The sequence below is a fragment of the Prunus dulcis genome, chromosome 7 (genome assembly GCF_902201215.1).
Source record: "Prunus dulcis chromosome 7, ALMONDv2, whole genome shotgun sequence".
NCBI classification, from domain to species: Eukaryota; Viridiplantae; Streptophyta; class Magnoliopsida; order Rosales; family Rosaceae; genus Prunus; species Prunus dulcis.
The window spans coordinates 7,137,576-7,151,476 of record NC_047656.1 but is presented as its reverse complement, the minus strand read 5'-3'; the positions used below and the strand labels follow the sequence as shown (position 1 = coordinate 7,151,476).

The window sequence follows — 13,901 nt, the reverse complement described above, 5'->3', positions numbered from 1 at the left end:
AGAGAGAGGCGTTCTAGGGCTCGGACTCGCGTGTTCTGTTTAGCGAGCTCGCTATTTTGCGAACCATGTTTCAGGCTCGCTGGATTGAACGAGCGAGTGACGCATTTTTTATACTGTTGGACTATATAATCTCATTTAAGTTAATCGTTCTCACCAAATATGGGTTTTAAGTGCTAATTAACCCAGTCCAGTCCAGTGAAAGGCTTACCAAACATGCCCTTACAATTTTAGGATTCTCTCTGGCTCTGCTTTCAGTCTTTTCCCGAAAATCACAATCTTAGTCTCTTCTTGGATCAGTTTCTGTGAGTCCCTCCCCTTTCTTTAACTTAACTGTTGGCTTTAACATGCCTTTGGTTTTTTTGCAATTTGGGCACCAATTCGAATTTGGTTGCCCTTTAATTATGTTGTAGTTACTCTAATGTTTTTGAGATATGGTATGAGAAAGCTCTTTAGAGAAATGGGTTTGTTTTTGTTTTTGCTTTGGTGAATGATGTCGAAAGAAACAATGGAACCAATTGACATGGAGATAGATGGAACCCAACAATCTGCTGATCCTCTTGTGGTGGAAGAAGCCACACAAGAGCTTGGTAACTTCTCTAAACTCTGCCCATGCCTTGGCTGCCTCTTATAAGTTATATTATACCTATAAAATTATTAGTTTAAAACACTTACTGTTGCTTAAAATTCTTTCCATTTTGGTTATTTTACTCATTTTATGGCTCATAGATTTCTTTTGCATTTCTAATTTCCATGTGTGCAGGCAGTGAGCCTTATGATGATGAACAACCCAGTTATGTCCCAGCAGAGCTTGTCAAACCTTGGTGTTCAAATGATGCTAGTGTATTGTATCATTGCTACTTAATCCAGATGAAGCAGAATTTTTGTTCTCATATTCCTGTTAACAATGTTGTGCTTGGCCTGAGGAGCGAACTTAATTGCGATATTGCAAATATGAATTTTGATTTGGTAGTTGACAAGGGTACTATAACAGTGAACTTTAAAAAGGCCACCGAGATTCATCTTAGTTCAGAGCAAGTAATGTTTCCTGAATTTTATTACTTTTTTTAGTATGATATGATACAAAAAATAAATTAATGGTTTACCTTGTTTCTGTAATTTTATTTGCCAGGTTCTTCAATGCAGAAGGTTCCAAATCACAATTTTTCGAATTCTAGTGGATTGCAATTTGCAAAATTTGAAAGAAGTTCTAGAGAGACTTAGTTTGGGACAAAATCTTGAGGTTGAATCTATTAATTACCTTTTGCTCCCGGCAGCAAGAATGCACCAGAAACCTTTGATCATTGATTGGGAATGCGTTATGTCTGTGCCGTTTCGATCTGAAGAAAATTCTGAGTATCACATAGATTGTTCTCCACCCAACAATTGTTCCGGTGTTCTACATACCAAAAATGGAATGGTTTGTACTTGCAGGGTCCAGAATTCCTTGGTCTATACCCCTCATACTAGTCTCCTGTATTGCATCACTGGTTTGTTGGATGACTTGAATGGAAACTCACTTCTGAGACCTAGGGGCAGGAGAGCTCGTACCTACAAGACGCACTATGAAGAAAAGTATATTCTTGTATCATATACCCCTATAATTTGCATGTGTCATCTTTGAATTTTAGTGATCATGTGTATCCAAAAAAAAAGAACATCATGAAATATTCAGTGTAGTTTCTGTTTATGGTTTGCTGAAATGTTGTTGTTTGTGCCATCAAGGCAGTATATACTACATGGAGTGTGTTTTATGTTATATTCAAGCCATTTATGAGTTGAATGGTTCTCTTGTTTCAGGCATGGGATCAATTTGCGTGTTGATCAACAGTTGTTGCTCAAGGGGAGACACATTTTCAGGGTACAAAATTATCTTCTGAGTTGCAGGCAACAGAGAAAAAAAGGTCTGTTGTGGAAGATCCTTTGAGTATTTAAAATATTTTTTGTTGTCCCCTTTGCTATTAGAGGAAAAGGGAATGCATATGCTTGTTACTGGTTTAAAGGTTTCCTGAATTGTGAAAATTTAGCCTTTTTATCACTTTGATTTATTAATTGCAATTTAGTGCATTAGGTATGATGAATTTAAATGCTGATTTTGTAAGGTTTAGAACAACTACTTTCACCAAAGTTTTCTAGGATATAATTGACAATGCATTTTGATTTGTTAAAAAGCAGAGTTATGCAATCTGCATTGACATTTTAATTATGTGTTAAAATGAGGTAGAAGTAGAAAGAATCAGTGGGGGGATTTCATTCTTTCCATTCGGTCTAGTTCTTGTTTTTCTCATATTTCATTATTATTGAGTAAGAAACTTAATCTATGTTTTCTTTACAGAATCAAAGCCTGTTGAATTGCCGCCTGAACTTTGCTCTATAGTCATGTCACCTTTATCAATCAGCAATTTATATTCATTCTCAATTGTTCCATCCATCATGTATCGTCTTGAATCTTTACTTCTTGCTCTGAACCTGAAGAATATGATTTTGGATCGTTGCACAGAAAATGTTACTATTCCAACCATTAAGGTATGCTACAATTGTTCACGGGACAAGGAACTATGCTACATTTAATGTTTCTACATAAAGACGGCACATTTCTGTGCCCAGGTGCTTGCTGATATTCTATAGTAAATTTATTTTTCTTTTTTTCTTTTAAGTTGTTTTCCATGAAAACTCTTTGAATTTGCTCAGGACCTCTTTTTTCGTTCAAATTCCTCTATGTTTTCATGATACAAAGGTGGTTATCCTTGCTGGCTCTATGATCTCCTCGTTGTCATAGTATTTATGGAATGCGTGTGATAGAGCAAAGTTTGAGTAATACATCTTTCAGAGGACAAGGTGTCGTCTGGCCTATAAGACCTTGTTAGCAATCTCTAAAGAAATTCAAATCAGTCACTAAAAACCTACATCAACATGGCACAGACAAATTAAAAAGAGTCAACAGCTTTCCAAACAGACAGTATAACAGAAAAGGAATAGTCCCTAAACTCTGGAGATGTCTGAGCCATAGAGATGCCCCGAGTAGGACTCTCTCTCAAAACTATCAGGTTTGAGTAGATAACGTATCAGTGAATTTATGTAGTCTTTGTGTCAGCAAGTCATGGTATTTTTCAACTCAAATATGGCCCACGGTTCAATTATTTTTTCCTTGGCACTACATAAGGTATCAATTGCAGTCGTGGTATTGTTGTCAAATTTTATATGGCACATAACTTCAACTCTTTTCTTTTTTTGGGCACATTGTCCAGATGATTATTTATATCTTTACCCTTGGTTTTTTGTGGTTCTGAACTTTATATCTGAGTTTGTTCTATATCCAATATCCGTTGTAGGTCTTGGAAGCTATTACAACAAAAGGATGCCAAGAGAACTTCAATTTGGAATCCTTAGAGACTCTTGGAGATTCATTTCTTAAGTATGCTACAAGTCAGCAACTTTTTAAAACCTATCAAAATAATGCTGAAGGCCTTCTTAGTGGACAGAGGGAAAAAATAGTGTCTAATCCTGCCCTCTGCAAGTTCGGTTGTGACCGCAAACTCCCGGTAACAGTTCTTTATTCAGTTTACCTTTGGTGTTTTAGATCTTGTTATTATCATGGATCTGGCTGAAAGCTGCCTTCAGCTTGTTACCGTTATCATTTTATAAATTTGTTCTGTTTACTGTCAGTGTTTTATCCAAAGCTTCCTGCATGACCTCTCTACCATTGTTTTTGTAATGTAGGGCTTTATTCGTAACGAGTGTTTTGATCCAAAAAAGTGGACTATACCTGGAGATTATTCTGGAACTTCTTTCTTAAGTGAGGACTTGCCTTTTAATGAAAGAAACATCTACATTAGGAGAAGAAGGAAGGTAAAAGATGAAACGGTTGCTGATGTAGTTGAGGCACTAATTGGTGCATTTCTTAGCACAGGTGGTGAAATAGCTGCCATATATTTCATGAATTGGGTTGGTATAAAGGTGGATTTAGTCCATATACCTTATGAGAGGCATTTCCAAGTGCAGCCAGAGAAGCTCATTGATGTCAGATATTTGAAGTCCCTGCTTAACTATTCATTTCGTGATCCTTCTCTTCTACTGGAAGCACTAACCCATAGTTCTTGCATGCTTCCTAAGATTCCAGGATGTTATGAGGTACATGCAAATCCAATTACGCAATGAGAGTTAAATTTGTCACGTGCATGTCTAATGTGTAAAATGTTAATTTGTATGGCACATCCTAATTCATAACAGTGGTTCTTTCCTTGTTTGGAAATACAAAATTCAGCTCATTTCACTTCCAAGTTCGTTCAATTATGTCTATTGATATGCCATCTTTTACATATACAAATTTACTCCCTAAAGAAGCAGTTTAGCTTAAAAGTTCTCTTAGGTCCCATGATGCACTTAATTTATTATTGTTACTTTCTCATGGGCTGAAATCTTTCAAGCCCTATTTGTACTTAGCTCATCAGAAGTATGTTCTTTGTTGTGCAGCGGCTAGAATTTCTGGGTGATGCAGTGTTGGATTATGTGATCACTTTTTATTTGTACAATAAGTATCGTGATATGTCATCACCTGGATTTCTAACTGATATGAGGTCTGCTTCTGTGAACAATGATTGTTATGCACTATCTGCTGTGAAAGCTGGATTGCACAAACATATTCTTGCTTCGGACAATGTCGACAATGATATTGCCAATACTGTTAACAATTTTGGGAGGTTATCTATTGAATCAATTTTTGGATGGGAAATCGAGACATACTTCTCCGAGGTTGGTTTCTAGTACTTATCATGCTCATATCATTTCTCTGCTACACTTTTTCCTTCTGTTTTTTTTTTTTTTTTACTCCGACAATGTTCTTTTTAGGGATTCTAGGACTGCAAACATAGGGTAGGTAGAGGTAGAGATGGAAGAGGTATTTGGATCAAGAAAAGATTGTATGGTGTGAGTTTACCTTGGAGTTAGGTACGGTTGCTTTAACTGCTAGTTCCAGTGCTTCTCTTACTCAACTAAGCCTCTGCCTCTAAAATATTGAGGTAAGTTACATGAGTCATATTTTAAACTTTTTTTTCTTATGAAAAAAAGATTTTGAACTATTTCTCAGCATGAACTCTCCATCTCCAACTCATCTATAGTAACTATATCTTTTCTTTACCATTTCTTTTGGTTCCATCATTGTTACAGTGTTTCTACCTTCACCTTATTGCCTTCATCAACTTGAATTGACTCCATTGGCTTTATGGTTACTTGCAAATCTAAATGATGTAATTTAACTTAGTTTATAACAGGTACTTGCAGATATTATTGAATCTCTAGCAGGAGCAATTTTTGTTGATTCTGAATATGATAAGGATATCGTCTTTCAAAGTATACGTCCTCTCTTAGAGCCCTTGGTTACTCCAGAAACAATGCCGCTCAATCATATAAGAGAGTCCAAGGACATTTGCCAAAAAATGCATTATATTATGAAGAAACCTGTCATCTACACCTCAAATGGTGTTGTCACCAGGACAATAGAAGTTGAAGCTAAGGGGGCCGTCATGTACAAACATACATCAACAGTTTCTAATAACAAAACAGCAGAAAAAGTAGCTTGCAAATATTTTTTGAGGTCGTTGAAGGAAACTAATCTAGAATGAAATAAGTTTGAAGATGTTCCGGCATATTTGTTTATAATATTTGGATTTATAATAACTCTTGGATAACCATAAGTCTTGTCAGATTCAAAGTTATGTATGTATTGTTGCTATAGTTATGCAATTGTCACACTATACTGCTATTATGTGATAATATGGAAATACCCAACACAATTTTTTTCTCTTTTCATGTTGTAATTTGCAAATTTTTCAATGAACTCACAACGACAGTCTAAAGAAACTATTATGTAACACTACTTACGTATTGTTATTCTTTATGGAACAACTCATCCATGTCCCTTCGTTCATTAGATCATATTTATTTCCACAAGAAGTTAGTCATAGTGAGTATTGAAACCCCAATTGATTTCAAAATCCATAATTTCGGGATAAATACCCATTACGATCCACTTTTTGCAAAATTTCGGATGTCGGATTTGATTTGGGATTGTCAAAGTTCAAATTTCGGATGTCGGATTTGATTTGGGATTGTCAAAGTTCAAAATTGGCCGGAATCAGAATTTCCTATCCAACTTGCACCCCTACACTACAATTTATCATGGACACCGTCAAGAGCCAGTTAATCTAGGCAGCAAGTTCCTTGCTGTTACCAAACCCGTTTCAAATTTAAGGCTTATAAAAGGTGGAACTCTCTCAAACGCTACCATCACAGAAGTTCAAAGATTTACAACACCACCTGTATAAGGATTTATGAACTTTTATGAAGAATTTTTTACAAAACTGACCTCAAAATTGGCGTTTTGAAACCCCTTCCCCCTACACCTCCCCCACCCCCCAACAATAATACATATGAAGAGAAACACAAATAAACCTCAAGGCATAGTACAGAGGAAATAAAAAGAATTTTATTACATCATCCACTTTCCAAACTTCCTAACATGATGACTTACATCTGCATACGGTATACTTTCTGACTTTTAAATGATGCAATAAACTACAGCTTACTATTTCAACTGAGGTTTTATACTACGGACATGCCTGCTCATTATGAAGTTGTGGAGTCATCCAACCATAGAGCTTCTTCTAGTTGTCATTCCTGTAAAATATTTAAAGGCAGACTGATGAGTTTCTATTCATACTTTAGAGTAGAATATGCCCTATTTTGTCCAATCTAAAACCAACAATGGTTGGGATATTATTTTTGTCCTACTTCCTTAGCTTGTTCTTTACATGGATTTCTGAGCTTCACTAAGAAAAATGTATATAATCTGTAAATGGAAATGAAAACTTGGAGGAGCATTTTTTTATTTTTTTTACCTTAAATCAGTGAGTAGCTTGTGGCTTGAACGGGTTTGGAATTCCATTGCTTGGAATGACTGTTTCGAAAGCCTCTACAAGCAGTGATACTTTTCTTTTGCGAGCAGGAGTTAATCTGGAAACAGCCTGTTGAAGGGCATAATCAAGCATCCATTCCTCAGAATTCTTCCTCCCATCCATGTTCTGATGCTTGAGATGAACTCTATCTGCTTCCAGGTCAGGCTCCAAGGGCAGATATCGCGGCCCTCGTGGGTTGAACTTCTTTACATTTTCCAATGCCTTGATAAATCTATTAAGCAGGATCATTTTCTTCAGATTGCTCCAGTTCTTTGACATTTTCTTGTTAGGTTTCTCTTCCACCTTAGCAACTGCTTTTTCTTCTTCTTGGATGGTAGCATTATCAGATTTTGCAGAGCTGAAAGTTGAGATGAAAGATTTCCCTTGTATGTCAACTTGATTTTCTGGAGGTTCGTGGTCTGGAAAGCCTCTAGTGATTGACTTATTATCATCTGATTCATCTTGGTTCTCTGGAAGAATGATATCATCAATCGCTTTCTCTACTTGCTGCTTGATAGCTTCAATATGCCGGAGTTCAATCTTTTTGTTGTCTATTCCAGGCAATCTGTTGGCATCATCTGCTTGTTCCTCTTCTGCTCTATCAAGGAATTCGTCTCCATCTTTTGCATCAATACTTGATACCATGTGCTTATATACTAAGAACCATAAGTTTGTGTATTTCTGCTTTTCCAATTGGATTTCATGTGGTGCACTAGTATCGCATTCCAAATGAGATTCTTCAAGTGGAGGAAATCCTTCAACAAGTCCAGATTCTGGCGTAGCTCCTCCCCTCACTTCTTCTCTTGCTGCCATTGGCTCCTCAGTTGGTTTTATGGAACCTAAAGAGACCACCATGTTATTTGCTGTTGAATCCACATGATTTTCAGTGATCTGTTCCTCAGATGAATCAAATTTTTCATCGGTTTCGATGAATAACTTACTGGTTTCCAATTTGATGTTTTCCACCTTGGAATTCAAGTTGCTAAGTTCCAAACTTGTGATTGAAGTAACTTCTTTGGAGGCTTCTTCAACTGTATCATTTACCAGACCTTCATAAATGGTGCTACCATGTTCATCTTGCTTTAAGAAGGCTTCATCACATGACCTGGGATCTTTGGTTTCTGATAAAGAAACATTGGTAAAATCTATTATATCGTTCCCAACAATGGCTTTGTCATCCCCATCATCAGTGTTGAGAAAAACAATTTGATTCCCCTTCTGATCTTCATTAGTGGCTTTAGGAGCAGCTATAACCCGTTCCGTTTTAATGAAACAATGGTCTGTACTTGGTTCTTTGAGCTTAGAAAAATTCGCTGGACTTTGCTGGTGTTCCAATTGAACATCCCTAGCCTGAGCTGGATACTCATTGAAACTTTTCTCAGAGCCGGACATATTCCCACCCAGGATTTCAGCAGAAATTCCAGAATCACACTCTTTTCCCCTGTGATCAGCACTTAGAACTGAAAAACCATTGCAGACTTGAAGATCTGCTTCAGTGGATTCTATTGCACTGGACCTGTGGCTAGTTTTAATTTCCGGAAATGGGATAACTGTTTCAAAAGCTTCTACAAGCAATGCAACTCTTCTTTGTTGAGCTGGAGGTAGTTTAGATATAACCTGTTGAAGTGCATAATCAAGCATCCATTCCTCAGCATTCTTTCTCTCTTCTGTTTTCTGCTGCCTTAGATTGACTTTTTCTGCTTCTGAATCAGGATCCAAGGGCAGGTATTGTGGTTTCTGGTAATTGAGGTTCCTCACCTTTTCAACTGCCTTGACAAATCTCTTGAGGAGAATGAATTTTTTCAGACTGCTCCAGCTCTTGGGTGTTTTCTTGTCTGTCTTATCTCCTTTTGACACTGTTTTCTCTTCTTTCCGGGAACTAGCAGTTTCAGCTTTGGCCCATGTTTCTTCTGGATTTTGTACCTTACTGTCTTCAGAAGAATGACTGGAACGTGAGGTGCTCTGCTCCCCACACTCATCTTGACTCTGTCCCAATGCTTCCTGGTCTGAACTTATGCCATTAGTCTTTTGATCATCATATGCGCGGTCCTGAACTTCCGGGAGAAGGATGTTATCAAAAGCATCCTGTACCAGCTTAATGGCATCATGGTGGCAGAGCTCAATGTTTTGGTCTCCTCCACTGTGATTTATCAAAGCTGTATGCTCATCTGTTTCAGTAAAACTTAAATTGTTGGTTTCAAATACGGTGTTGGTACCTTCTACTTGCTCTTCCTTGTCCAGTCCACCAAGAGAGAGCTGGTTTTCAACACTTGCAGAAGGTCCTTTTACTGCATGCTTGTACATCAACTGCCACATTCGGATATATTTGTGATCTTTTGACTGAACACTGTGTGCCACTGCCACATTAGTGGCCTCTTTGGGATTAGATTCTGGCTGCACACTTCCATTTTTGTTCTCATTAGCGGCAATTTTTTCCTCCAATGCTTGGCAATCAGAAGAAGAGATTTCATTGTGTTCATTATCAGTTGTTGATTCAACAACTTCATCAGGGATTGCTCTTTCCAATTGATGAGGTGGTTTGACAGCTGCACAATCATCGAATGCCATACTTTTTTCAATCGATTTAGGATCAATATTGCTCAGGCTATTTGTGCAAGTGGATTGAGCACCTTCATTGTGATTAGATGCTGCAATCTTTTCTTCTTTCCTGTCTGTGTTGGTGGCTTCAAAAGCTGTTCCAGTGCAACAACATTCCGGACTTAAACCATCAGGTGCAGAGAGGGACACCAAAGCATGCTGTTCTACAGTGTGCAGGCTCTCCTCTAAAGCTATATGAGGAATTGAAGTTTCACCAAGCAGCTTTTCAGAAATATTTGAAAAATCATCATTATTTTCACCATTTTCACTGTAAGTACCTATGCCACTTGGCTTGGCTTCTGGTTCAGGCTCAGTATAGATTTCTAAAGACATTTCCCTGCTCAATTTTTCTACCACAGGAGAGGTCGTTTCATGAACTGCACCATGTCCGTTGCATATCATCTGATTTGTCTGATCCTCCTTAACCTTGCCAGACCTTTTCACCCTGACCAGGGGTTGAGTTGCCGGTGTCACGCTCCTCTGAGTCTTCAACATGCGCCTCCTTATCGAAATGAGGCGCTTGAGTGGAGGTACACTGGCATGCCGATGGCCATGAAGAGAGCAATAAGTGAATGGACAAACCTTCGTGCCCGAAATTCCCTCAGATTCAGTTCCCTCTGCCTGAAGACCCCGGATGTCAGGGGACTTAGAACCTTTGAGTGCCGAAGAACATGTAGCTCTTTGTACACTCAAGTCTGGAAGTTGAGAGATTTGTTCAGAGTGTTTCCTCATGGAACACTTCTTGGATTTTGCTCTAGCCAATTTTGTTGAGGCATTCAAAGGTGACTTCTGACCAGCAGAAGCTGAGTTTGGCTTTGAAAAAACTGATCTTTTCCTAGTCTCAATACTACTGCAAAAACTTGATTCAGAAGTATGAGGACTTGCCTGGAACTGTTTCTTTCTCCCATTGGAGCTGCAGGTCTCCTTTGAAAAGGTTGATGATGCTGAATCTGTATCACTGGATGAGATGGCAGAAAGCCCAACATGTCCAGATTTCTTTTGTCTTGCAGATGGTCTTGAGCTCTCGGAATTTGCAGGGTTACCCTCCATTCTTGATTTCTTCAGATTATTCATTTGGGTTCCTCCAGAGCTTTTCCTCATCGAAGGGTTCTTGAATTTTAAGCTAGAAATTCTTGTCAAATTCCTTACAGGCTTAAAACTAGACCGCCTTGTTATTGTTCTTGTTGAATTCTACATAGAAACCAAAAAAGGCAAAAAGGGCAATCTTCAATTTCCTGCTATTTTCAGCAAAACACAAAAACAGAAAGCTAGGCTGAGAATTCAATATACTTGCCTGTAGATTCTCTGTACTTGTCTCAGAACAGGTTGACAAATCAGATGAAATTGATTGTGCTGCTGAGCTTGCTGCATCACTGCATACATGGTGATTATTGGATCTTTGCCTGGCCCTTCTTCTAGATGACTTCAGGCTTGGTGATTTTGAGAGCTTGATTGATCTTAAATTTTTCCATCTCTTTTGCAGCTCTTGTGCTCCTTGGCTTCTGCCATTCTGGTTTTGCAAAATGGATGAGTCAATGGCCATTGAAAACTTCTCAGAAATTTGGCTATCACCCAAATCATCTACAACTTCAAGCTCCTTATCAATCATTTTTTCTTCTGTTTTACTGGATTCAAATTTCTGATACGAATTTGGCTTAAGGTGTTTTGGAAGCAGAGATTGGCTTTTTTCTGAAATTTCTAATTGACAACAGTGACTGGTCTTTTGCCTCTAGTTTCTAACTTAATTTTAAATTTCAAGTACGTTCTCAAAACAAATAAATAAAATTCTGGTTTGAGTTGCAGCTCATTTTTTAGGATGAGCCTTGGATTCCAGTCCGATTGACTTGGCCATTCTGAGTTGACACATACCTTTCTTTATGGTGGTAAAGAAAATTCATACATAACTAAAAGTCTTTGGTCAGAAGAAAGACCAAAACTTCAACTAAAAAAAATACTGGTCAAAGAACTTAATTGAAAATGGGAAACAATTGTAAGGAAGAAAAGAAACCCTAAAACATCAAAGTAAACACTTGATTGCGATTTCTTGTAAACATGTAATGCTTTTGGAAAATTCTCATAAAACAAATAAAAATATTGTGGACGGAGCACTTTAGCAAGAGTTCCAATCTTGCACTCTCCTTGTACTAATAAAAAAACTAATTAATAGATAAATAGATTAATACTTACCTGAAAGATATGATAGAAATAATATTCACAGTAATATGATTACTCTAGCGATATATTTGTTACTCAGTGGTGAAAAGAATTCACTTTTATATTTGCACTTGGAGATCACGATCGACTCAATTCTCCCTTCTCTAATATCGCTTGTATTAAAATATTAAAATGAAAAAATAATTGATAATATCACTTGTATTAAAATATCAAAATGAGAAAATGATTGATAAAAGTGCTGGAGAAAGTGATGGATACGGTGGAAACAGTAACATGCAAGCATGACTACTTAGACCTAAAAGCATAATTTTGTCTCCCTGGCCGGGGGCCACTTAGTTGGAAGCCAGTGCTTGAGAACTAGATGCAACCCCCATGTGTATATTATGACAAAGATGGTTAGAGAGGACAAAGATGGTAAGAAAGTTGTGATTTTTTTTTGGATAAATTGAATACATTTAACAAGGGTAAATTTGGAAAGCAAAAGTTAACTTGTATAATATATTAATGACATTGTTTTAAGTGTAAGGAGAATGACACATGTCAAATAAAAAAGAGAGAAGTCCAAAGGAGAAGGTTAGAGAGAAGGTTGCTAACATTCCCCAAACTTTAAACCCACCAAAAAAAGGCCACATATCTGCGGCATTTATATATGTTTGCTAATTTATCTCAAGTAATTAAGAACTAACAAAATGGTTATATTGAATTTTGATTGCATCTCCAAATTAAGATTATATGCAATGTTTAGAAGATTAGAGCACATCTCTATGTTAATTGCATAGTTAGAAACCTCCCTCAGTATCCACGTATTTTTAAACTTTTCTCCTTGTTTTCTCTGAATTTGAATATTGTATGGTACAATTACTTGGACATGTGTGACTTGGATTATTTCTTCTTTGCGTTGATTTTTTTTTTTTTCAAATTAAGGATTAGCTAAATATTGTCTTAAAGAAACGTAATGTATTACATACAAACCACAGTGAGGCTAGCTACAACTATATCTCAACCAAATCATATATATATATATATATATGTCATTGCCATTTATGTGAATCAAACATGAAACATCTTTCATCAAAGTGGAAACAAATGCTATTAAATTAAAAACTTGTTGATGTTAAACACAAAGGCAAAACCATGAATTTTCAGTGGGTGGGCTAGTTAAATTTTTTAACTTAAAATCTAATTTTTTTTTCTTGTAGTGGGCCATATAGATATAGGTTTATTATTGTTTTTTTCTTCAAAACTTCCCTAGGCTACAGCCCACCACAACCTTGGTTGTGGTTCCGCCCCTCGTAAAACAGTTGAAATTGGAGAACAATAAGTGATGTATTTACACTGCAAGTTTATTTACTCAAGTGAATCCCTAAAACAATAAGCACAAACTTTTTTCCTCAAATTCATTTACTAAGTGATGTATTTGTATACATGTTAAATTTAACTTGTGTCAATAATTGAGTAAATAACAAATGAATAATCACAACTTATGTCGTATGGTAATATTCATAAAATAAATTAAAATAATTATAGTGATAAAATTCGGTATGTATAAACATTAATCATTAAACTCAACTTTAACGGCTGTGTTTGTGATGGTAACCAAGTAGAGTCTAGTTTTGTTATCAAGGATCATTTGTTGGAATTGGCATAGAATCAATATGTGCCTAAACTAAAATAGGTATCAATGTAGGAAAAGGAAAGCTGTAGGTTTTTAGGTTAGTTTGGACGCATGCTAACATTAGCTTGATTTCCTAGTTTGCTTAGGATACAGTTTTAGTCTAGGATTTAGTTTCCTATGTATAACAGGATTTGGTTGTAACATATGTCATCTATTAGTATAAAGAGATGACCTTAGGAGCAATGTAGAGATAAGATTGGGAGGCATCTATTTATGTACTTAAGAGCTTTTGGGTTTATGAGTTCTCTTGTATTTCTTTGGTAATTAATAAGAAGTTTCCGTTGGTTAGGGAGATACTCCAATATTGGAGGAACCCTAAATTTTTTTTGTATTCTTTGTTATATCGTTTATTGCTTGGTTTGGTTTCTTGAGGAAGGCATAACAAGTGGCATCAGAGTCCGAGGTTCTTGATCAAGCCAAGCAATGGCAAAGATTGATGACTCCACTAATGGTGGAGATGATGAGGGGAATCCTAGTGCTGAGGTAACCAAAACAACTATTCA

General features: G+C 36.8%; 2 protein-coding genes across 3 annotated transcripts; one reads left to right on the top strand and one right to left on the bottom strand.

The window, feature by feature from the left end:
* The first annotated feature begins 200 nt into the window (after positions 1 to 200).
* On the top strand, positions 201 to 5,690 carry LOC117634716 (endoribonuclease Dicer homolog 2-like). 2 transcript variants are annotated; one of them, XM_034368911.1, is made up of 10 exons: positions 202 to 302; positions 501 to 587; positions 761 to 1,035; positions 1,130 to 1,572; positions 1,798 to 1,901; positions 2,333 to 2,523; positions 3,330 to 3,539; positions 3,718 to 4,128; positions 4,471 to 4,749; positions 5,268 to 5,690. In XM_034368911.1, exons 2-10 carry the CDS (start codon positions 506 to 508, stop codon positions 5,616 to 5,618), a joined length of 2,346 nt encoding a protein of 781 aa, XP_034224802.1. In that variant the 5' UTR covers positions 202 to 302; positions 501 to 505; the 3' UTR covers positions 5,619 to 5,690. The 2 variants fall into 2 exon arrangements, with proteins under 2 accessions (XP_034224801.1, XP_034224802.1); XM_034368910.1 differs by having other exon boundaries at positions 201 to 587.
* Positions 5,691 to 6,442: 752 nt separating this feature from the next.
* LOC117634473 (calmodulin binding protein PICBP-like) lies at positions 6,443 to 11,460 on the bottom strand. The gene is made up of 3 exons (XM_034368606.1): positions 10,843 to 11,460; positions 6,894 to 10,739; positions 6,443 to 6,672 (listed from the first exon to the last, which is right to left on the bottom strand). Exons 1-2 carry the CDS (start codon positions 11,155 to 11,157, stop codon positions 6,900 to 6,902), a joined length of 4,155 nt encoding a protein of 1,384 aa, XP_034224497.1. The 5' UTR covers positions 11,158 to 11,460; the 3' UTR covers positions 6,443 to 6,672; positions 6,894 to 6,899.
* Positions 11,461 to 13,901: the final 2,441 nt, after the last annotated feature.